Genomic DNA, 25,785 nt, shown 5'->3' with positions numbered 1-25,785 from the left:
TCCCTGCTAGAAAAATTCCTGTATATCATTGACAAGACACCAGGAGCTACTCTTGCAGCTTGTCTGCACTGCTCAGAGAACATCATATCTGCCTGCACAATCACCCCCAGGTCCTTTTCATTCTCTACCACTGTCAGCGTAGTACCACAGAGTTGATACGTTGATCTGGGGTTACTGTTTCCCATATGTAGTACTTTACATTTGTCAATGTTAAACTTCATTTGCCACCTCTCAGCCCATCTGCTCAACCTTTCCAGATCCTGTTGCAGCAGCATAGCATCAGTAGTGTCCTTAACAACCCTACCAACCTTTGTATCGTCTGCCAACTTGGACATTAAGCTTGATATACCATCATCTATATCATTTATAAATACAGAAAACAACAATGGACCCAACACTGAACCCTGAGGAACTCCACTAATAACATTAGTCCACGTTGAGCAGTGTCCATTGATTACCGCTCTCCGTCTTCTCCCCCTCAACCACCCCTTTATCCATAGCAGCAATTTGCCTCCAATGCCACACTGCTCCAATTTGTGCAGCAGTCTTCCATGCGCAACTGTATCAAAAGCCTTTCTAAGTTTCTAAGATCCAAATATATAATATCAAAGTTATTCCCTGCATCCAGTTCTTTTGTGACTACATCATAGTATCCAATCAAATTGGTCAGACAAGACCTGCCCTTAACAAAACCATGCTGTGTCTGAGCTATAACTGAATTCTTGTCCAGATGATCCTGCAGTGCTTCTTTAACCAGTGCCTCCATTAATTTTCCTGGAACCGAAGTTTAACTAACAGGTCTATAATTACTTGTGTCAGCCTTTGATCCTCCTTTGTGAATTGGGGTTACATTTGCACATCTCCAGTCTATGGGTACCTCCCCTGAGTCCAAAGAAGCTCTCATAATTATGGCTAGGGGTTTGCTGACTTCCTTTGCTGCCTCCTTTAATATAACTGGATAGATCCCATCCACCCCGGGTGCCTTTTTTATGTTTATCCTCAACAATTTCTCCTCCACTTTCCTCTCAGTTATTAGAAAATCATCTAGCTCACTGCCAATGTTTACTTCACCTATGACATTCCCCTTCCTGAATAACTCCTCATGTGTGAATGTAGATGCAAAATACTTGTTTAGATTGTTAGCCACCTGAGCAGGATCCTCAACTGTTGAACCATCAACTTCCAGTGGACCAATCTGATTCATCCCTTTCCTTCTTGAGTTTAAATAGGTAAAGAACTCTATTCTGTTTTTCTTTGCATCCTTTGCCAAGGATTTCTCATAATCTGCCTTTGCCTGCCTAATCTCCTTTCATTTTGATTCATTGATAGAAACGCAGAAAAGATGCGGGTATTATTATTTAGACCATTCAAGCACGGGGCCCTATTCAACAGAACTGCATGAACATGCTTATGGCTAGCGTTAAATATACTAACTTTGAGTATTCGAGACTATTAATTTTTGTGTTCATTTATAGCAAAGTTCAGGATTCATTCTATGCAAGGATCCATTTTACCTATTCAAATGTTAGGGATCAGATTAACACCCCAGAAGGGGTGTTAATCTGATCCCTAACATTTGAGCTCAGATTAACACCCCAGAAGAGGTGTTAATCTGATCTTCTTTATAGCAATTTTCATTATTATTATTATCTTTCTGTTTCTGCTTTGGCATTTTCTGTTATGTCAAATACAGTATCCATACAACACTTTTCCAGTACTAAAACTGTCACAAGTTGCAAGAGTAAATTTTGGCACGTAATGGCCGGTGTCAAAAAGTACTTAAGAGAGCTGTTGAAATCCAGTATCAGATCCAAATGAACTGATTTTGCCTAATCAGAATTTTTTAGTTGGATATCCTTAAAATGATGTATTATATAGGCTAATATAAATATTACCTACAAGTTAGTGCAAATGCACCATATTAGTACACAGCTAAACTTTGAATTAGCAAATTTTTGCAAAGGCAGCATCGTTTAAGTTATATCTCATGTATAAGTATAATGCGAAAGCATCAATAATACATAGCCAAATCTGAATGTACAGAATATTAGCAAAGCGGCATCGTTTTAAGTTATATCTCATATTGTGAATACCTTCACAACGAGTTCCCAAGATATTGCACTGCTTTGAATAAGTAACGCTTCACCTGAGGAGAAGACTAATGTTACTTATTCTCAGATGGATACCACCGCCCAGATGGCACTGTTTCAGGGCTATTTTGTATTTGTGTGGGATAATAACCCATCTATTCAGTTGTCCCTATTAGACTTAGAAAAGCAAAAAGATAGAGGGAAAGTAATAGTAGGAGTGGAAGAGTAAAAGAAACGGTGTAGAAGAATGAAGGGGACAGTAACTCCTTCAACTCACACCACTCAAAAACTCATAAACTCCTTGAATAGGCAACGCTTCCTCAGTGGAGAAGGCTGTTGTTACCTATTCTTGGAAACTCCGGACATCATCAGGCTCCCCCTGATGCCGTTTCAGGGCTATTTTGTATTTGTGTGGGATAATAACTTGACTACCAGTTGTCCCTATTAGACTTAGAAAAGCAAAAAAGGTAGAGGGAAAGTAGGAGTCGAAGAGGAAAAGAAACAGTGTAGAAGAATGAAGGCGCTTCTGTAGCCAGGTGGGCAGGAGCAGCAGTGTGTAGCACACGCCTCTTGATTAGACTGGGGTTCGAGCCCATGACCACCAAATACGGAGGATGTGGAAAGGTCAGGGAATGACCACCGCATATCCCCGGAGCAATATGGCCTTAGTTGCTAATGCTCCTAAAAACCAAATAACAAACAAACAGAAGAATGAAAGGGACAGTAACTCCTTCAACTCGCACCACTCAAAAACTCAAACTCCTCGAATAGGCAATGCTTCCCCAGTGGAGAAGGCTGTTGTTACCTATTCTTGGAAACTCCGGACATCATCAGGCTCCCCCTGGTGCCGTTTCAGGGCTACTTTGTATATATGTGGGATAATAACTCAACTATCCACTTGTCCCTATTAGACTTAGAAAAGCAAAAAGGTAGAGGGAAAGTAATAGTGCCGTACATAAATAGTTCAGTACATAAATGTTAAATGCTCTAGATTCTTTTTATACTCCTGTATGGTGCTTTATTAGTTCAAACTACAAAGCACCATACAGGAGTATAAAAAGAATCTAGAGCATTTAACATTTATTTATGTACTGAACTATTTATGTACGGCACTATTACTTTCCCTCTACCTTTTTGCTTTTCTAAGTCTAATAGGGACAAGTGGATAGTTGAGTTATTATCCCACATATATACAAAGTAGCCCTGAAGCGGCACCAGGGGGAGCCTGATGATGTCCGGAGTTTCCAAGAATAGGTAACAACAGCCTTCTCCACTGGGGAAGCATTGCCTATTCGAGGAGTTTGAGTTTTTGAGTGGTGCGAGTTGAAGGAGTTATAAAACATCAAAATTAAAATATTTATTTTATTTACATTTGAATGCTGGGGACTCTCACTCTCTCAAACTTCTATACACGTTTAGTCACCATAGACAGCATTCTTCAGTGCATTGTCATCATTATGATATTCTCAAGAGTTCTAATTACGATATTGTCAATTTAGCCCCAGCCATAGGTGTTAGAGGGAATTAAAACAGAAACTCAAAATAGGAATACTGTTACTATCCAAATAAATTGTTTTATAAAAGCCCAGAGGAGGGTTCCAATGCAGGTGACTATAGAATTGGGTATAGGCAGCTTGATTTCACAGTCCTTGCCCTTTGCTTCCCTAATGTGCAAATGACAGTATAGACACATCACTCAATTTGCAGTTAGCAATTTTTTTTTTTTTTGCTGTGATAAAGTAATCACTCTTGACTTCCAAAAGAGGAGGTTGCAACATATAAACAATCTTATCACAGAATAATGATAATTATTTTTTATTGTCCCATTTGTAGTGGATGGAAGTACAAACACAGAAATTCATTGACTAAATATTTGTTGGTCCCAGATATTAAGCCTTCAGTTTTGTTGCAAAAAGTAGGTCAAGTCTGGTGATTAACATTTGTGCCAGTACACTCGCACACACTAAAGCATATAGAGTGTGGGATGAAACCATTGGCCACCATCAATGTGTGAAAATTTCTGTCAGAATTGAAACCTTTGCTCCTCAAATTTTCACATTTTTGGTTGGATTTTGTTGCATGTTCTCAAGTAATAAAACTGACTGCAAGCGTGCCCACTGACTAATTATGGCATTCTTTGCACCATACAAAGTGAATCCACTGATTGTGGTTGGTGATATTTGGCTTATGCACCACTGTTCTTACATGAAAATTGAGGCTGTGAAGCTCTGTACATAATATGTGTTCATACAGAACAACTCCTGTCTGATGTTTTGCAGGAATGTCTGACAAACTTTTCATGCTACCCTTCTGAATACCCTCCGGTCAAATGGAATGAGCTTCTGTGGTCTTTCTGTGCATTGATGGAAAGTGGTGGTACCATCGCACTTCCATTTCATTATAATATTACTGACAGTTGATTTTCAGTGGTGTAGGCTGTGAGCAGTTGCATGAATCAACAAGCTAGCAATGTGACCTATCTCAGTCATTCAAATGAACTCTGCATGCTGTGACAAACAACTAACTTGTGTGGCTGATGCACCCTCCCTATATACTGGTATGAGTCACTTGTTTATTCAAGAAGGTCTGGTGGACTATAAAAATGGGTATCTGGATACTCTGTAAGTAGTGTATGTGCTCTGGTAGACTTCTTTCTTCTGAAATCCACTGAAATGTTCATGACTGGGTCGTATATCTCTCTGCCACAAGGCTTCCTGCACATAGTACTATAAGTCTATTTTAGGTGGTCCACAATTGGGCATTTGAATAACTACTATGTATCTCTTTCAATGTCCTTTTTTTTTTTTTTTGGTAAAAAAAGGACATTGAAAGAGATACATAATAGTTATTTATTTTTGGATAATTCAAGGGCAAAGATTAGCTTTATGAACCTATAGTATGCGACTAAAAGTATTGACATTCCTCCATAAATATTGCCCTCATAATGAACAGTGATTGTGATCACTATCCTTCCACTTTGTGCAAAAAAGGTCTAGTCTCAAGATGAGCTATTGGCATTTTTTTTTTTTTTTTTTTTTTCCTTCTCACATGGAATTGATATTGAACAAGCATTGCATAGTTTTAGCTCAAGGAAACGATAAAGTAACATCATCTCAAACATAATATAAATTTGGTGTGCCTGCCTGTACATAAGCAGCACATTAAACTCCACTATGGCTCATCTATTGGAATTTACAGATTGCAAAGTGGGATGCTTGTAACACAGTGGTAAGATTTCTGCATACACAGTGTGACATCTGAACTTCCCAAACATGAGCATTGCATAGTAAAAGATGTTATTTGAAGATGGAAGACCATAGATGATAATTCAAGGGAAAAAAGGTTGACAACATCAAACTTGCAGAATGTGTTCCTCAAACCATAAAGAGGGCAGTTCATAACATTACAAAGCAGTCCAAGAGGTCAGGAACATCAGTATGTCAATCATGTGAAGGAAGCTTGGCCTTGTGCTCAGTAGCGTGCACCTGTTAAGTCCAATATTAGTCACCAATGCAAAATGGATTAGAGAGGGGTGTCATTCCCAACATTCATGAACTCAAACTGTGGCAGAAGGTTATACTGTAGAGTGAAGAAACTGCATATTCTGATCTCTTCCTCACAGCAGGCATGGCAATATAGTAGTTTTATCATTGATGTCTTGATTATGAATCTTGGTGCAGGCAGGCTGTTTGTATGGTGCTCTCAGCTGACAGACTGCCATTAGTTTGCAGTGCCTGAAACCTTGATGAAGCCTATGGTCTACTGAACTTTTTGAACAATTATGTGTTATGTACACTGAAAGTGGAAGTACTGTGGAATGGGGTCATATCAGTATTGGCCTCCCGTTATTAAAGCATGAGGATGATGCTAATATGACCCCATTCATCTGTAAAGGGCATATTCAATATGCTGCACAGGTGAGTTCCTATAGCCGAGTGGTCAGGTGTGAGCATACATAAGTACACATGGTTCAGGCACACGTGTCTACTAAATACCATGCTATTTTTTGTTTTCCCTCCCCCGTGAACTCCTCTGACTGTGTGGGCATCCAAAGTATAAACAAATTTTATTTTTTTCTTTATAGATTTGTTTTAAAATTGAATTTCATTGTGTTCTGATTTATACTGAATGGAACATCAAAGAATGCGACCTCTGTCTTGATTCTGGAGTGGGAGGCATGATAGATAATAGCACTAATCTTCACATATTGTTTGGTTTTTGCACCAAAGAAATTAAGGATATAAAGCAACAATATTATGTCTTTAAATTGTTTTGTCTGTTAATCTGGATAAAAAATGCGAGATTCCGAAAGGGAAACCTTTCTGAGATCGATTAACGCAGCTATTACAATTGCTGGCCTTCCAGCTATGAGCCGAATAGGTATTTCTCCTCGATCTTTACAGATGAAACACCCTCCATAATGAGCAAAGGCTGGACAGAATTAAATTAGCGATACTGAAATTACAGAAGACGGTTTATTAGAAAAACTTTCAAGCCTAAGGGCAACTAAGACTCCTGGATTTTATCATATATTTCAGGGCTTTAATTTTCAGAGAGGATGCACTGAGTCGTAGGTTAATTATGAGGCATTGCTGGACTTGAGAGAGAGAGAGAGAGAGATTCCTTTGGTTCGGAAAAGTTCCGGTGTGTCACGAGTACAAAGGTGGTTCTATGAGCGAAATGGGTGACTACAGACTGCTTATCTGACTTACTTTAGTCAGGTGCACTTTAACGCTAAGGACAAACCGGCCATTGCCGGGAGCCTCACGCAAAAATGGGCCTCGGTTTCAGTGTAAATATCTGCTAAAGTAGTGATAAAACTTTATAATAATAATAATAAACCAAGAAAACTTGTAATATAAAAGCATTCTTAAACTTAGTTGTTAAGTGTTTAAACTTTATTCTTATAATTTTTTATTGTACAAGAAATAAGTTTCTATTAAAATTGTTTTTTTTATTTTATTTTTCAAGTCAAAAATATAAAACATTTTTTACCTCTTAGTTACATTTTTATCAAGGAATTATTATTCACAATATAAATATAAAACCTATGTATTATTTATATTTATATGTATTTTTGTAATATATATATATATATATATATATGAAACCTCAAATTTAAATATGGCTGGGGACCTATTTCATCCTTAATCCGGCCCTGACTTTAGTAGTGAGGAAAATCACGAGGGCAATGATTAATAGAGCAACACAGCGATATTTAGATAGAAATGGAATTCTGAAGAATAAATTGCACAGTTTTATAAAGGGGAAAATCATTAACTCGGGGAATTTTTTTTGGCTGGTGCAGCATAATCCTCAGGTTTCCTTGTACCATATGGATAATAATAACCTGGTTAACTATTTCGACAGTTATTTGAGCTGGATGTAGGAAATAATTTCAACATTGTTTATTTGGATTTTAGAAAATAATTTAACTTTATCCTTCGCTAGTGGTTATTGCATAAGTTGGAACATGTTTAGGGCTCATGGTCTGGGATAGATTGCAGAGCAGGCGGCAGAGGGTCGTGATTAAATGGCATCAACGAATGGACAGAGGGCGTGATGTCAAATTTGTTGATGCTGATTGAGTGGGTGATTAATGATCAGTGCAAAGACATACTTCGGGATAACTAAAATATACTTGAAGGATGGTCTCTTCCAAGGATAATCAAGTAGCAGCTATATTTTAATGCATCAAAATGCAAGGTCTTACACTTGGAAATAGTAATCCCAAACAGAAGAAGAAAGGGATTTGGAAGTTCTGATTACGGGTGGACATGAAGTTCTCCAAATAGTGTAGACGGCCGACAAGGACTACAAACATTCTACTTGGTGAGATCTTCAAAAGAGCACACACCTGTGTCAGAAAAGACTCGTATATGTGGGTTACAGAGCTTGGAAACCAGACGCCTTCTTTCATCGAGGTTATAAAGCCTCAGTGAAGGCTCTGATAGGTGACAGCAAAACGAATAAAGGCAAAATTTTCATTTTTATAAATGAACCAGGAGCAGAAGTTCAAATCACAGGGAAAGAGATTTAGATTAGATTGTAGGAAGTTTTATTTTAGCCAGTGACTTGTTAATTACAGGAACAGGTTGCCTCCATGGATGGTTAAATCTGATAGCTTGGGAAAATTAAAGGTCAAGTGGATACCCGATACTCTACATGAGGAAGAAAACACATAGGTAGTTAATTTTCTCTTTATATATTTTTTTATTTTTATTATTAACTGTATTATTCATTTTTACTATTTATTTACATCAGCGTTTCTCAAACTGAGAGTCGCGACCCCATGGGTGTCATAGTTGGATCGGTTGAATGCATAATGTATAAAAAATCTTCATAGTAAAAATGAAAGTTAAATTTCAAATAGTTATTAATTCACTAACCAAATCGCAAGTTACAAGTCCCTTTTCCAGCTCATGCTATTATTGTTTTTTTTTTTTTTTTTTTCTATTTTTATCATAGTGTTGTAGTCGGTAAAAAAAAATTAAGGTTAATGAAGTTTTATTTGACGTCTGTTCATTAGTTAACCCTATTTATATTTCTTACTACAGGATACCAAATTTGATATTGTTTTGTTTATTTCGAATAAAATTAAGCAATAAATATCTTAATAATTCGTTTTACTCATGGAGGATGGGGTGAGGGGACATACAAATTCATTTAACATTTTAAGGGGGTCGCGGTGTCACAAAGTTTTAAAAAACCTAATTTACTTTATGTTTGTTTATTTATTATTAGTATTGTGTTTTTTGGCTGGTACAATAGAAGCCTATGGCTTCCTTGCAGTATATGATTAATATTAAATACTACCTTTGCCACAGTGTAGAAGTGTTCATAACTACTCTGTTATTCTCAGTTTTCGAGAAGGCACTTTAAATGCAAAAAGGCATAGGAACAAGCAGGGCGGGCGCTAGGCTGGACGTCGCCCGACTGCAAAGCTGAAATGGGCGCTCCTGCATTGCAAGGCGGGTGCCCCCAAACATACTAAACTTCATACTAACATTTCGAAACGGCGCCCACTTTGTAGTGGCGCCCGCCTGCAATGCAGGCCCGCTTCCGCCGGCCCTGGGAACAAGATCCGTCAGCCATATGTGAGGCTATTCAGAGTTGACATGGGCCTTAAATTCATTTTGATGGACGATATGAGCCAGTCGAAGTGACAAATATTCTACTTCAGTTGGAGTGGTCAATCACTTTCCATTTCGGTCACCAAAGTAACTCATGCATCCATCGTTTATTGTAAATTACATGTGTTCATATTATGCAAGTCAACAGTCATCAGTAATACCCTGTCTAAGGATTTCGATCGTTGGATTTTTTTTTATCGCGTGTTCCAGTCTTCTAGTACATAATTAACCATCATTTTTTTTTCTACAGGAGTTTTGGATCTAAACTGTGGTGTACATCACTCGCTTTCAGCAGCTAATTTTTGGCTGGTGCAGCATAATCCTCAGGTTTCCTTGTACCATATGGATAATAATAACCTGGTTAACTATTTCGACAGTTATTTGAGCTGGATGTAGGAAATAATTTCAACATTGTTTATTTGGATTTTAGAAAATAATTTAACTTTATCCTTCGCTAGTGGTTATTGCATAAGTTGGAACATGTTGGAACATAAGTTGGAACATTTCATTGGATGACAACATCATCTGTGTCACCAATGAAATCCTTAGACAGGGAGGAGACATAGAAATAATATTGCGTCTACTGACGAACAGATAAATAAGAAAAGTATTATTAAAATAATAAAAATGAATATGATTAAAATAAACTATCATATAAGAAAAATTAGGGTAAAGCGAGAAAATATATACTAATAGAATAAAAGCGATAAAATATACACAAGGTAAGTAGCTTTCAAGGCGATGTGTCTGTCAACTTAATGATGTTCACGACAGCAGGTCAAAATATAGTGCAATAGTGTAGCTTTGCGCATGCGCTATGACTAGTGGCGGATCGCCGACCACGATTCGCAACTAGTTAGTCATCTTGAGATAGGATTGCTGGTACTCCAAGGCTTGCTGCCATTCAGGCTTAGTTTCTGCCTTCCTGTGATCCCATTATATTTAAATTATTAAATACCTTCCCATTCCCCCGAGTTCCTCTTGCGACTTTAAAAAAAAAAAAAAAAAAATCCTGCTGAACCAGAAAGTTGTCATCCTGGAATACAGGAGTATCGAAATCATGGCTATTCCTTGAATGTTCATCCTGGTTAGTATTTCAAGTAGGAGACCTGCTTCACAATAGTAAAAGCATCCTCCAAGCATCAGCCCACCACCAGATTGTACGATACGTTGCGCACAGTCTGAATAAAATGCCCCATTGCTTCTCCCGTGAAACCAGTAGCTGGCATTGGTTTATAGAGAAAATTTGAATCCGTCAGACCAGTCCCAACTTTCCAATCATCAACAGTCTAGTTAATATGCATTTCAGCCCATGTTAGGCGGACTTTTTATGTGCAGCTGTTAAATTTATTCTTTTTACTGGATCCTATTCCGGATATCCGTGTTATGAAGTTCTCTTTACAGAATTTGGTTATCTCAGAAATTGGTTCACAAGGTACTTGGTTAACTGCTCGCAGAAGTTCTTATCTTGTTTGAGATCGTTTTTCTTTTACTAAGGCGATATTCATCACCGATTGCGATCACTTGGCACACTTTCCGACCACCATTCTGCAGCTGATTTCGATTTACCCTTCCTTAAAAACATTTCTGTTCTTTCTGAAACACCAAAATTTACCAACTTCTTTAACAGGATGTCCTTTAGACCTGCCAAATGTTATTACTTCCCTTTTTTCACTCACTAACATTTTTTTTTTAATGTTAAATGGTTAAAATCCTTACTTTTTCTGTCACAGATGGTATAACTCTAAACAGGTTAATTTTCTAATGTAATTTCTGTGCTGTAAGCAAACCGGCATAAAAGATATATGCGTTCAATCTGTTATATGCTCTAAATAACACATACGACTAATATTTAATATTTTAGTGTCTGCATCGCCACAGCGTGGTACTGTGGTGATGTGTTTGGTTTGGTTTGGTTCTATTTCTTGGCTCATACATATATATATATATATATATATATATTTTAGAGAGTTTTCATCATATCCGAGGTATTGAGCGTTTGTTGGAGCTTATGTTTGAATACTTAAGGTTCCTGCATTTGTATTAGTAGTAGTAGTAGTAGTGGCATGTGATGCAAGAAAGCAAATGTATGAGCTTATGCAGCATCAGCCAAAAAAAAAAAAAAAAAAAATCACATCATTCCCTCCAAATGCCTGTCCAGTTCCTCCTTAAATTTATTCAACCTATCAACTTCCACAACGAGAGATGGAAGTTTGTTCCAGCAATTAACCACCCGCTGGCTAAAGGAAAACAGGAGTCACAGTATACAAGATGCCACATAAGTCATATAGTATTTGAGCATTAGTTTGAAAATAGATTTCCTGCATTTGGTATTTATACTAAATTTTTGAAGGTCTCCCATCAAACTAAGTTGTTGTCGATCATTTTACGTTTGGAGGAATCTGACGAAGTTCAAAGCAATCTCGAATAGTCAATAAGGCTGGTTTGGTTCTATTTCTTGGCTCATATATATATATATATATATATATATTTTAGAGAGTTTTCATCATATCCGAGGTATTGAGCGTTTGTTGGAGCTTATGTTTGTATACTAGCCATTTCAGTAACCAATATTCAACTTTGATGCCCATGTCCTTAAAATCATCAGTAAAGCATTTAAGACACTGGGATTTATCAAACGGAACACATACAAGTTCAAAAACTACAGATATACTGTTATCCTTTATAAAACTATTGTTCTGCCAATCCTTGAATTTAGTTCACCTATCTGGAATCCTCACACAAAGACTTTAACTAACAAAATTGAAGCAGTCCAAAAAAATTTTGTCCGTTACCTTACGTCTCATAATCCTCTTCTTTTTTTTTTTTATCACTCAGCGTACTATGAATCGTTGTGTGATTACTTTCATCTGAGGCCTCTGTGCACTAGAAGAGTTATTGTTCACCCTTTTAGCCAAAGTAATCACTGGAACTTATGAAGGAGCATTGAAGTAAAATTAACTTCAATGCTCCTTGTAGACAAGTCAGGAACTTTGCATTGTTTCGACTTGACTCTGCCACCGGACTTTATGAAGTTCAGTCCACTGAACAGAATCAGCAAATGACTCTCTCATTGACTTCTTTGACGACTCCCAAGCACTGGTGAACTCCATCCAAAAGTTTGCCTCTTCTCTTGAATTGCAAAGTGACTAGCTCTCATTTAATTATTGTAATTTATTATTTTATTTCTTTTACCATTTTCTATTCTCTAATTAATTTATTTATTATTTATTTTACCGGTAACTTAATTTAATGCATACTTCTTTCGTGCATATAATTTCAATGTTTGAATCTGTATCAATGGTTTATCTTACTGTTGGATTTCTTATTATTGTTATCAACTCTGGTCTTTGTTGTTCTCTCAGATACACTGTTAATGGTTACCTGTTGTGTATCTTATTAATAAAAATATAAATAAAACTGATCATAGAGGTCGAAGCGGAGTGGCCGATGTCCAGTTGTTTGTTTTTATTGGGTGTTAAACGCACCAGGGACTTAGACCATGTTGCACCTTATATATTATCTCTATTAAATTGCGTGTGTTCTGTAGTCGACTTGCTGAAAAAGCCATGCAACCCTCTCCTGAGACCAAGCCACATTGTGAAAAAAAGCCCATAAAAGTACCTTAACGGGATTTGAACTGGGACCTTTTCCGTACAATTGGACGACGGTGATTATAACCACTGTGTACCCACAATGGTAACTTAATTTCGTTCCTTCTTAAGGTTCCTGCATTTGCATTGTTTTCACTGGGATTTTCCCGGATATGTCTGGTCACATCTAGTCCTCTGATAATGACCATACATTGCGAGAACGAACCTATATGTTGTCACAGAAAATGCACAATCTGGCTATTGTGACAGTACAGGGTATAGAAAAAGAATTATTTTTATTTGTGCAAGGCACATACACTGATGTTTATTTTGATGTTTACGTACACTGATTATTATTTTGTTCTGTTTCGGCCGTCGCTCAGTGGTTATAACCACCGTCCTCCCCACACCCGGTGAATAATGCCCGGGTTCGAATCGCGTCAATGAAGCCAGGAATTTTTATGGACTTTTTTTTCGCAAAGTAGTTGAATTGTCAGTGTCAGACGAAGGTTGCATGGTTTTCCCTCACAGAAACTCAGGTTTTAGTCCAGCAAATCGACCAAAGGGTACACGTATTTGCAGATATTTATATACCCCATAGCCTTAGTTGTTTTGGGGCTTAACGCACACTCACCTCCTCCTTTCAGTTAACTGCGCACATTAAGCAAAAAAAAAAAAAAAAAAAAACATTAAAAAATGGACGCATAGATTTTTTCAAAAGTGGAAAGACCACGCAGCAGATCAAATTAACGGATAAATCTGCATATTTTGTTTACACACCCACACACTGGAGCCTGTCAACTTGCTCTGAGCACTTTTCATGTGCTTCATCTTGTGGCGAATTTCGATTTAATCTCACAAACCTTGTAAACAGCATCATTTGGAGCTCCTTTTGAGAGCTGATGACAGGGAGTGTGATCACTTTGTCAGGTGATCACACACCCCGTTAACCGTCTGATTTATACAGAAATGATCTCTTAATTCCGTGGAATTGATCTTAAGATTAGGATAAACGAAAATAGGGAAATATTTATTTTTTAATTCAAGATATTTGATCTCATATTCGTAGAATTCATTTTAAAGATGGAGAGTTAACCGTTGTTTGATGTTCGACCTGAACTTTTTTTTTTTGAATTTTTGAAGGATTAAAAACTTAATTCCGAAATTAAATACAGTACACAAATGTATTTAATTTCGGGATGAAGAAACTAAATATATATAAAAAATAAATTTCTTTTATAGTCCCTTCTCAGAATTTTTTACCACAACTTGTAGGGTAGAGTTGGACTTTGGCGTTTCTAAAGATTTCTGTAGCTGTTTAATCAATTAAAAATATGTATCACTGTTTTAATCTGTTCAGTAACTTCTTAAAATTATTGTTTTTTTTTTTTTTTTTTCATTTTAACTTTTCTAGTTGTAGTAGGGCAGCGTTTCCCAAACTAGGGTTCGCGGACCCGTTTGGGAAACGAATAATTTGAGCAGTTCCTCTGGAACTGATCAAATTATTCATTATATGTATAGCAAATTGATGATAAATAAAGTTATTATATTTTTATGTAAAAATAAGAATAAAGTTGAGTTGTTTTAAACATAAAACTTTTAATTTTCTTTTCAGAAAACCCAGTGTTCATGCATATACAGTATACACACAAAGAGAAATACACATATATATATATATAGGGGTCCGCAAACGTTTTGATTTTTGAAGGGTTCCGTAGATCTCAATAGTTTGGGAACCACTATAGTAGGGTGTTACGAGCACCAGCGACTAAGGCCATATTGCTCCATGTCTTTAAACTGCATGTGTTCTAAGGTCGATTTTTTGTTTTCTGGACGAAAAAAACCAAAGTTTCCGGGAGAAAAAACCATGCTGTCCTCTCCTGAGACCGACTAACTCAGCTACATTGTGAGAGGCTCGTAAAAGTTTCTCACTTCATCGACGAGAAACTTTTCTAAGTCAAGAAATTAAAGAAAACTAAGGTTTGTGAAGTAAAACTCCATACATCAGGGTATTGCCGCCTACATTGTGAATTAAATATTTATTCTTCAAAGTTCGTAATTATTTACATATACTCATAATAAAGGTCGGCGTTATTGGGTGAACGAAACGAACTAGCATCAGCTGCATTTATAAATAGTTCTATGATTAACATGCCTACTTGAATTATCATTAATTGCATTTAATATTTTAAACAAAGTATTAGCATATTCATGACTGTATGTGCCTATAATTAGTAAATGAATTGCGCTGGACACATCGGAGGAAACAATAATAATAACACTGTGTGGCTCTAGATCAACTTTTCTCAACCCTTTTCTTATAAGGCGACCCAACTAAACTGTAAACAAAATCTGCGGTTAATCATTTTAGAAGTTATATTTTCAGACCTGTAAGAAATTATCATTTTGGCTTTTCTTAATTTTTGGCCCGCGCGCGTAGCTCAGTCATTATAATTACCGTCCTCCCCACACAGAATGGAAAAGGTCCGGGTTCCAATCCTGTCAATGATGTGAGGGATTGTTTTCACTCTGCGACCGAATTACTCAGTCTCAGGCGTGGACAGAAAGGTATAGGCGAATCAACAAGATTTGTATAAGCAGTTTATGGACATATTACATATGAGCAGATAAGTTGGTTCGAGGTTGTCCATAATATGATTTTATGAGCATATTTATTAAGCACACCATTAAAAAGTTTTAAATGTCTATTTTATCAAAATTTTCATGATCCATCTAGTTTTTTATGGCTTACTGGCGAGTCATGATTCTCAGAGGTTGAGATACGATGTCCCAGACCACACCAACTTGAAAATGTCTGTTTTACTGAATAACAAATAGAGTTACAAATAAACTTAATGTGAAATGAGGGTGTGTGTTGCGCATCAGCAACTTAGGCCATATTGAGCCGTATATGTGTCTGTAAATTGCTGTTCTGTGGTCGATTTGCCGTTTGTTGGGCGAGAAACTTGAGTTTCCGAGAGAAAAACCATGCTGTCCTCGCCTGAGAACGACTAACTCAGTCGCGAAAAAGGCCCATAAATATTCCTCATATCATTGACAATATTCGAACTCGTCTTTTCCACCCGGTGTGGGGGAGGACGGTCATTAAACCAACTGTGCTACCCACGAAGACAAATGATAAAGAACAGTAAAAATGCATTGGCAGACAGTGAGGTCGTTATAATCATCCTCCTCCCACCGTAGTTAGAAGAGGCTGAGTTTGAATCCCGTTAAGTGCGCGAGGAATTTTTTATGGACGTTTTCACAACGGGGCGTAGGTAATCGGTCTCATTAAAGGGTTATATGGCTTTTATCCCGGAAACTGGTTTTTCGTCTAGAAATAGCAAAGCAAGCAAATAATACACGCTGCTAAGACATAATTAATATACTGACGCCTCTTAGCCTTAGTCATTTTGGCGCTTAATACATACCTAACCTCAATAGGTTGAGTTGTTGTTCGGTTTTAGGAGCATCAGCAACTGAGGGCACGTTGCTCCGTGTATGTTTTGAGGTCGTTTTCTGTTTGCTGGATGAAAACCCATGCTATCCTCGCCTAAGACCGACTAACTCAGCCACGTTGTGAAAAAGACCTACAAAAATTTCTCCCGTCATCGACAGGATTCGAACTCACGTCTTTTCCACCTGGTGTAGGAACCACAACTGCCCATGCATACCATGTCTGTTCTGCATATGTCAGGACAGATGACTCTTTTGCAATGTATAACAGATTTTGGACATCAGCCATGCAACTGCGTTTTGTTGAAAGCAAAATATATCACAATACACAACAAAAATGTTTATTTTACAAAATTTATTGCTCAATACAAGGCGCCAGCACCTAGTTACATAAAGAAGTATGCGGAAATACGCAGTCAGCATAGCTGCATTGGTATTTAATATAAATTATCCGCAAGGAAATGAAAATGGTGCTTGCAAGCAAATTCAAACATGCTTTTTATAGAGGGATATTTTTATACCTCGATAATTGGCATGTTTCGGTACAGTTGGGTGGAATGTGAACTTCGAAGTATACATTTGATCCCCAGTAAACAATTACAAAAGGACTGAACTACAGATAACCTGATTCTACCATCAGACTCGGGTATTTCCTTGTACTGTTTTGTGCATGGAGTGAGCAAGACTGCCCTGCATAAAAGTTGAAAAACATACGGTACGTTAAAAAAATGAACCAGTTGGAAAAACCCGCCAATAGAAAGCCACCGGACAAATGAAACTCATAGATGACAATCTTTAAGCTCAAAGATTCAAATGTTACTTGGCATTCTAATTCTAAATCGACTAGTGAACCGTGCCATTGTCCAAATATATTCTTTCGCTATTTACAATCTCCTTAGTGATTAATCCTGTACACTTGGCCACGATTTTATCAACATCTTTAGAAGTACTCGCCATCTACATACTGTAGCCTAACTGGATGGAACAAGCCATTCTGACATCACTGATATTTTATGTACTTTGAACTCATTCAGGTACTAATCAAGGTTATGCTGTCCATTTGATGATGCATTCCATACTTATCGGTTCTATCGCTAAATGGTTCGATAAACGTTTCAGGCTATCCGCTATTCAAACGGCTGGACGGACGCCTTCTTTTTTCTTATTTTCCATACGTGTGTTGTTATTTCATTACGTTATACACGTGCCACCGATACAAGAGCACGCAGCTTAATGAGTTTATCAGACCCGTGAGGGGGCGTTGTGTTATTTTAATTATGGACAACCATTTTCTAGATCGATAATGGGTGGCACAGCTACGTGAGCAAAACCTTAAGGCAAGAATGTTTAAAAAAAAAATTTTTTTTGGTGGTCCCTGTTGTAGGCTAGTAATTCAATTTCTGCAAACAGAACACCAGTGAAATAGAGCTTTCTTTTCTAGAATCTACAAACAAACCTCATTTTATTTGTCGTTCCTCATATCAGTGATTAGCAGCACCAATGTCAGTCAGTATGTCACGGAGTGAGAGCGAAGGGAAAAATGGTATCTTGTCGGGAGCATACTAGAATACCTTTAAACAATGCATTTATTAAAAAACTGCATTTAAGTTTTAACTATTATGCTGGGACATTAATCATTGTTGGATATTGTATATTTTCATGCCTCACATGCCATGAAGATGGATTTAGAATACTCGAAACGTTACATCTTTTATTGATATGCAGTTTCTGTCTGCTTCGGCTTTTGTCCGTACGCAAATAGAGAACATTATCCTAGGTCAATAAGCTAATTTCAAACACACAGTAAATTCTGTTTAAATTTAGCCTTGGTAACTTAACATGATCTCATCTGACATTTGACGCCACCTATATTATGACTTTCGAAAAATATGATAATTAAGTACAGAGTAGGCTGGCTCATTACGATATATTTTGACAGCTAATAGGTGGTGCACTTTATAAACGAGAAAATATAAATCAAAATCGTCAAAAATCGAAATTTTATAGTTCGATTTTTCACTGGTTACTGGAAAATTGGATGACAACAACAAGAAATTTAAGAGGGAAAGAAAAAAAGGTGCTGAATCCGGACAGTTCAGTACACACATAACACGCTTCGTAATGTTTCCATGTTTATTCAATTCACGAAATATTATTCAACATGGCACATAAAATGCTCGTTATGTGGGTGGAGCTACAGGATAGTTTCACTACCCTATAAATCGTATTTAATACCCTATGGGTACTGAATCCATTGCACAATGAAAACCGTGATTTCTGGGGGTTTCTGGCTACCAGGTGTATTAGTATCAGCAAAACACCGCTCTACTAGGCGAAATGCATACGCTACGTACTAATACAGCACTGGAACCATACCCCAACTACTCTGTTTACAGTCCCACCTGGGATGATAATTCAGCAGTGACAATTGGGTCAAATAACTTAACAGAGACGATTGGCTTGATACTCACACTATTTACAACTTATGGTGCAGAAACAAACGTTCAACTGCGAAACAGACCCCTGCAGCGCAAATAAAAATATTTCTACTGCACCTCACCGCCAACATATATTATATTGTGTCCCGAAGGAAGGAACATGTTTTTCAGCACCTGGGGGATGACTTTGATCTCCTAGTACCTCTTAGAAGGAATGAAAACATTTTTCAATGATGTAGTTCTGATACTCTTCCACAACCGTTGATTTCTTTGTCAGAGCCAGTGCTTCCCTTAGCGCTGTCATTGCTAAAACTTCTTTGATATTGAGGCACTCGTATTAAACTTCCGGGAGTGCCAGGAGTACCAGGTCCCATTCCAACGTAGCGACCAAGTGGCCCGTCACTTCGAACATTCATTTCTCCTCTCATGAAACGTTCTAATTTGTCAACACAAGCATCCTGATAGTCGTGGATCCATCTGTAAACCAGAAACAACTACTAATATAATCCATCAATGCCAAATAATTACTATACACTAAAAAGGCGTTACAATTTTATAATTCGAATTAAAATTTAAAAGTTATATTTAAATTTATATAATAATTATCAAACATACATAGAATTCCTTAACCATTATTAATCCAATATAGGATCATAAAGATTCAGGATTAATTTAATATATAAAATTTTATTCAAATTTACCAATAATGTTTTTGGATCGCCTTCAAAGTGATCTCCCTGTGAGGTGTATACGTTTGTTAACGTTTGATACCATGCTCAAAGAACCCTTGAAAGTCGTTTTAAGAAAGGCCATTTTAGCTCTTGGAACAAGCAAACAGGCCAGCGACACATATAGAGCCTCCTTTTTTCGTACATTTTTCAGACTCTTCGGAACCATCTTGGTACATACTCTTCTCACGTCCAAATTTTCGGTTACGATATCAACCTGAACACAGGGTGGGGCTTTCAGGTTGATATCGTAACCGAAAATTTGGTACATACTCTTCTCACGTCCAAATTTTCGGTTACGATATCAACCTGAAAGCCCCACCCTGTGTTCATGATTTTTAGTTTCTTCAAATGCCGATGGAGACAATTAACTTCTCTAGACGGCTGCAAAATATGACCGATGGGCATTACACATTCTCATAATACTGTTAGGAAGACTAGTAAAAACGTCCAGTAGCAAAACAGATTGGTTGGTTGGTTTTGATTTTATTGGCGCATTAGCTACTAAGGCTATAATTCGCCAAGACCAAGCAAAACCAGAACTGAAGCTACTATCTGGAGAGAAAAAATTCTGTCCTGGAACTCCATTGTTATACCTAATATAACAATTGTTAGAGTTTATAATTCTTATATTCAAATTGTTAGGAGTTTGTAAATACGCAAGTTGATTATTTAATTCGCGAAATGGACCTACTTTAATTTAATCTTTGTCGCTGAGGTCTGCCAGTGTTCTATGAATCTACTCGCAGAAGCACTCCCGGAAGCCCTTTCTTGATAGGCCTTTGAGAATGGTAGTTGAGCCATACGTTTTTGACCTTCGTTAATGCACCTGTGCCGCTGTCAAATTGCTGTTTTAGTCCAACGCATGTCTCTGTAAACCTCTGGAATTTCTCTCACAGTCTCTCTAATACCACGTCGAACACAAGTGTGACAACGTTTGCTCAGTCTTCCAATCCTCTATTATGCAGCTCACAAACCGATTCACACTAACCGCACTTAAAAAAAGGCATCGAGCTTCTTGAAAGGGTCCAAAGACGTGTAACTCGCCCGGTGAGATCGGCAAAAAGGCATCCATATGAGGGAAGACTTCGAATATGTGGGTTGCAGAGCTTGGAAACTAGGCACCTTAGAGGAGACTTGTTGAGATGTTTAAGGCTCTAAGAGGGAAAATTAAAATGAATGAGGGCGAAATTTTCACGGTTATAAATTATTCTAGAACTAGGGGCGTAAATTCAAGTTATGGGGGGAGATGTTTATACTAGATTACAGAAGGTTTTATTTTAACCAGCGAGTTATAAATTACTGGAATAAGTTACTTACATGGGTAGTAAAGGCTGACAGTTTGGGGAAATTCAAAGGTCAGCGGGATAATTACTTACGGGAGGAGGGAAATGCATAGGTTGTCTACTTCCTTTCCTTTTATTATTGATTAAGTATTTATTTTATTTAATTTTATTATTACTTAACTCTTTTTTTTGTTTCCTATTGTGCTATTTTTTATTCCATAATCGAATTCCATAACTCATCTGCCTCTAACTATCCTCGTGAACACGGAAAATAACATTTTAATTGCCACAGTTGTGAATATGATGTGTTAATTAGACACAATAATCGTGATTCAGTTTTAATCAGATGAGCAATACGCACTGTTAGATGACTTGATTCATTTTCTGTAGGTTACTTAATGCAAGGTTTGGTGAGCCGGCATAAATATGAAACTTGAAACCAGAAAAAATAGATTGAACTAATATTAAATGGAAGTCTGGGGCAATTAATGAGAAGTTTGTGAAAATAATTCTGAGGTATCCGATCTCTTCACTGGTGAATTGCATGGAATGAGGAACATTGTTTTCGAATGACATCACTACTGTAAGAAAGATTTGTGTGTTCAGCTGTTGGAGTGAGTGTACAATGAATATGTCGCCACAGTTTTTTCGACTTTTATATTTCTTTAGTAACATAAATACTATAAACTCTAAATTCTCGAAATTCGACATTCTCAAAATTGCCTAAATTCTGGAAATTTGATAATCTCGAAACTGACCCGAAATTGTAAATTCTCGAAATTGAATCAAAATTCTCGAAATTCTACATTTTCGAAATTGACTCAAAATTCCATATTCTCGAAATGCTTTATGCTTTATCTTATGATAGAATATTTTATCTTATCTTATGATAGAATATTTGAAAAGAATCATAAGATCAAGCATTGGAATCATAAGATCAACAACAACTATGATTATACACTGAGCGGACAGAAATCATGGGATAACAACCTAGGAACGGGTAGGCCCACCTTTCGCCAGGATAAGGGCAGTCATACGGCGAGGCATTGAGTCCACTAGTTCACGAATGGGTTCCAGAGGCATTTGCATTCATGCTTGCTGCACCTCTGCCCATAATTCGGTCGCATTCCTGGCCGAAGGATCCAAAGCTCGAACGGACCTTTCCACAGCATCCCAAAGATGCTCCACAGGGTTCATGCCCGGTGAATAGGGAGGCCATTCCATGGTGGTAAAATCTGCAGACAGTTCTTCGAACCATGTTCTAGTCACCACGGCTCTGTGGGGAGATGCATTGTCCTGCTAGAAGAGTCCATTGTCCTACGGGTGCACGATGACCATGAAGGGATCAGATGGTCTTCAAGGATGGACACGTAACCTGGATTGTTCAGAGATACGTCTAGATGTACCAGAGGTCCCAACGTGTACCAGTTGAACATGCCCCAGAGCATTGGCGACCTGCCTGAACAGTTCCTTGTTGACATAACGGGTGCATAGCTTCGTGCGGTTTCCGCCAGTTACGCACCCTCCCGTCCGCTCGAAGTAACTGGAAACGGGCCTCATCGGAGAAGGAGACCTGTCTCTAATCATCCAAGGTCCAGTGCCGATGTTCTTTTGCCGAGTTGAGACGTAGAGTTCTGTGTCGCGGCGTTACCAATGGGACTCTGGTGAGTCGGCGGCTCCCGTAATTGGAGTCAGCGGTGATTTGTGCTACTGTCTCTCTCCGGTTGGCCGAAACAATGCAAGACAGACGTCGACGGCCACGTTCATTGAACTCCACCCACAGCGCTGTCCACGATGAGATCTTATTCCGGAAATGGCGCATTCCCGATACATTCTTGATACTGTCGAACGCGGATAGTGCAATTTCTGTACCACCTCCGCGATAGAGTGACCGATGCGTCAGGCACCCACTATCATCTCTTTCAAAGTCGCTTAACTCACGACGTTTATCTATACTGACATCGAATTACCGTCTACTTGAATGCAGTGAATCTACATACCTGCCAAGCGGTGAGTTCGTCCTCTATCAAGAGGGGTGACAGCGTCGCGTTGCCCAGGAACCATATATCCCATGAATTCTGTCCTTTTAGTGTAATGCGCTACATCACAATTTATAAGGAAAGGGGGAGATGTTAGAGAAGAACCAAATGAATTACATCGAAATAAATTAACACCGGCAACTCAAACCGATTTGGCACATCCAGAATAGAATTGCAATACACACCTGACTCCATTAAAGTAGCAGACCGCCCTCATATCTTCTGGAAGCATCTCGGGGTCTGGCCACTGGAAGTTGTCTAAAATTGGAATGATATTGCATTGACTCTGAAGAGCTTCTACGATTTCCTGAAAGGATTTAAAAAAGTGATCAATATCTCTTAGCAAGCACACATGACAAATAATACAGTTCGTACATTCTTGTACATCTGTATATTCTTCTGTTTATAATAACTGTATAAATAGTCATAGCTTCCAATTCTTCCTGACATGGAAATAGAACAAACCGATTTTAAATTTTCAATTCACTCTTCATACTCCATTATATTCATTCTATTTCAGTTCATTGGATTAATCAAGAGGCTCACTTATACTCGTGCCTTTCATTCGAATACGCTATGTTAATTGTCGACACACGTAAGGTTTACGGTGTTCTGGATGTTCCACCATTCATTTTTATCAGCGACATGAACAATGTATGCCATGAGGAAAGCATATAAAATTATATTTAAAACTGAATAAATAAATAAATGGATTGAGGATCACTTTACAAGAGTAAGCATTCCCTGAGAGGCCATTTTATTAGGTACATTACCTAATTACTAGTAGGTCCGCTTCTGAGATCAGCAACAACTGTGGAAAGAAATTGGATGGTAGAATATCTCTACTCCGAAGAGCTCTTTCTACCTCATCCCACATATGCTTAATTAGACGGAGAACTGGGAAGACCCCTGTTATAAGCTGAATTCACTCTCGTGTCCTGGAACCAGTTCTGTACAATTCTGGCCTTCTGAAGTGGCCAGAATTGTACAGAACTGGCACTATCTTGTTTATAGAACCCCTTCGCAGATGGATAACTGCAGCTGAGATGGGATGAGCGGTGTGGCCCGAAACAAATTTCCAGATAACACATGGCATCCAAATGTTGTTCCGCTGGTATCAAAGGGTTCCTACACCATTGCACCGATATCTGCATAGTTCACATCTGCAAAACGGGCCCACGGTCCATACTGTTTTGGCTATACACCTGTAAACGAGATTCGTCAGCCCAGACGTTTCCTTAATCCTCTTTTGTCCAATGTTTGTGTTCCTAAAGCTACTGTAACCATACATTCTTACATTTTGCTGACGGGAGGCCGAACCCGGTTCGATCATTGGCTGCGGTATGCCATCGGTGACAAGATACGACAAGTTATTCGTTCTGAAATACCTCTTTGGCTGCCATTGTTGATTGTTGTTATTTCACTGATTATAGCCTTTCTCATACCCTGCACAAGTCTTGTCAGACTCTGTTGGCCAATGCATCAACGAACTGTTTACGACCATGGGAATGCGACTGGCTGGATGTTAATTTGGTTATTGGACCAATCTCGATAAACCGGAGACTCAGACGTACGTGACAACCCCAGCAGGGCTGCAGTTTCCGAGACATATCAGTGCGTGTGATGCCGACTACCATGCCATATTCACTGCATGGGCGCTCCATTTCATGAAAAGCGTAGATGTACCTAATAAAGCAGACACTCAGTGTACAGTATAAACAGTTATCTTTAATGACCAAATTTTGCGAAACTTCAAATTTCATTCCATGGAGGAATGATCCATGAGGACAACGTACCTTATGCACCCAGTCCTTGCACTCTGTATCTGCGATACATCTGTCCAGTGCATTTGGAGTGAGGACCAACAGGAAATGTTTGGCTTGCTGAACACTGTTCAGAAGGTTGTTGTCAAATTTTCCTGCTTCTAGACGCTCCACATCAATAAAAACAGAAAACCCTCGCAGCTGGAGATGAACTTTTAATAAACTGGAAGAAGAAACAAGACAGATAAAAATTCTAATTGTTAAGAAATAGCGGAGCGAAAAAAATACACTGCCCTACTGAAATATTACAGATTGCAAATAACAGCATATTGGTCATCCTTTAAAGGCGAAAAATCCGTTTTAGCATCGATTCTCCAAAGTGTATTCCAGTATGCCTGGTTATATTAGTTCACTCCTTTAGGTGCAAACTCTTCAGGTTTTTCATATACATTGGCAGTTGCTCTCACTCTCCCGGTGTATTTTCAGGTGATCTCACAAGTTTTCAATTGGAATCAAATCCAGGGATAGTTCTTACCCTATACACAATGGCACTGTCGTCTTGGAAGATTATATTACCATCTGAGTAGATTGTCATCTATGCAGGAAGATGTACACAGAATACTTTGGTACCTTTGAAAGCTGCAGAACTCAGAGAACCAATAAATACACAACTATGTGGGTTAACTCAAACTGACATTTCATATTCTGAATAGAACTGCAATACGTATATGACACCATTAAAGTCCATATGAAGAATGCGTTTTCTGCGTCAGAACTTCACCATTACATGCTTGACCAAGCAGTGAACGATACAAACGGATCTACTGCTTCCTAAGGTGAGGTTAACAATATTAAACTAGATGGCCCTCTGAAAAATTAAATTAGTTGGACTACAATACATGTTTACAATGCTCTAACCTTTCCTGGACATTCCTGATGCCACTACTACAAAATTGATTTCCATCTTCCGCTCAGAGGAGAAAAAAGGCAGCAATACTGTTCTGTAGCCCGACATTCTTAACTCCGAGCGATATGTTCTAGCCAATATGAGTTCCTCTCTTCTAGCAGCTTGGGTGTCCGTGATTTTACGCAATGATGCCATAGTATTTTTTCTTAAGCCACAAAAAGAAGTCATGACATCGATCCATCCCATTCTCGAAATATAACGATTGGGATCGACGATAGCTATAGATTATAGATCCCTGGTGCAGTCTGCACCGATATATACGTCACCTTCGCTTCTATAATCACGCCTGTAG

The 25,785-nt window shown here is 38.1% G+C and overlaps 1 protein-coding gene across 1 annotated transcript in view; it reads right to left on the bottom strand.

Annotated features, from left to right (window-relative positions):
- Nucleotides 1-16,747: 16,747 nt before the first annotated feature.
- The window catches only part of LOC150090221 (NAD(+) hydrolase sarm1-like), a 33,762-nt gene continuing 24,724 nt past the window's right edge, over nucleotides 16,748-25,785 (bottom strand). Inside the window, exons 8-10 of the mRNA XM_090389781.1 lie at nucleotides 24,560-24,749; nucleotides 22,949-23,070; nucleotides 16,748-19,187 (exon numbers count right to left, since the gene is read on the bottom strand). Coding sequence (XP_090245907.1) covers nucleotides 18,938-19,187; nucleotides 22,949-23,070; nucleotides 24,560-24,749 — 562 coding nt within the window. The 3' untranslated portion in view covers nucleotides 16,748-18,937. The remainder of the gene's footprint in view (nucleotides 19,188-22,948; nucleotides 23,071-24,559; nucleotides 24,750-25,785) is intronic.

Source organism: Mastigoproctus giganteus, chromosome 2 (genome assembly GCF_048544385.1).
Source record: "Mastigoproctus giganteus isolate SK-2022 chromosome 2, ASM4854438v1, whole genome shotgun sequence".
Lineage (NCBI taxonomy): Eukaryota > Metazoa > Arthropoda > Arachnida > Uropygi > Thelyphonidae > Mastigoproctus > Mastigoproctus giganteus.
The sequence above is the reverse complement of the archived record's forward strand: the minus strand, read 5'-3'. Positions and strand labels throughout refer to the sequence as shown.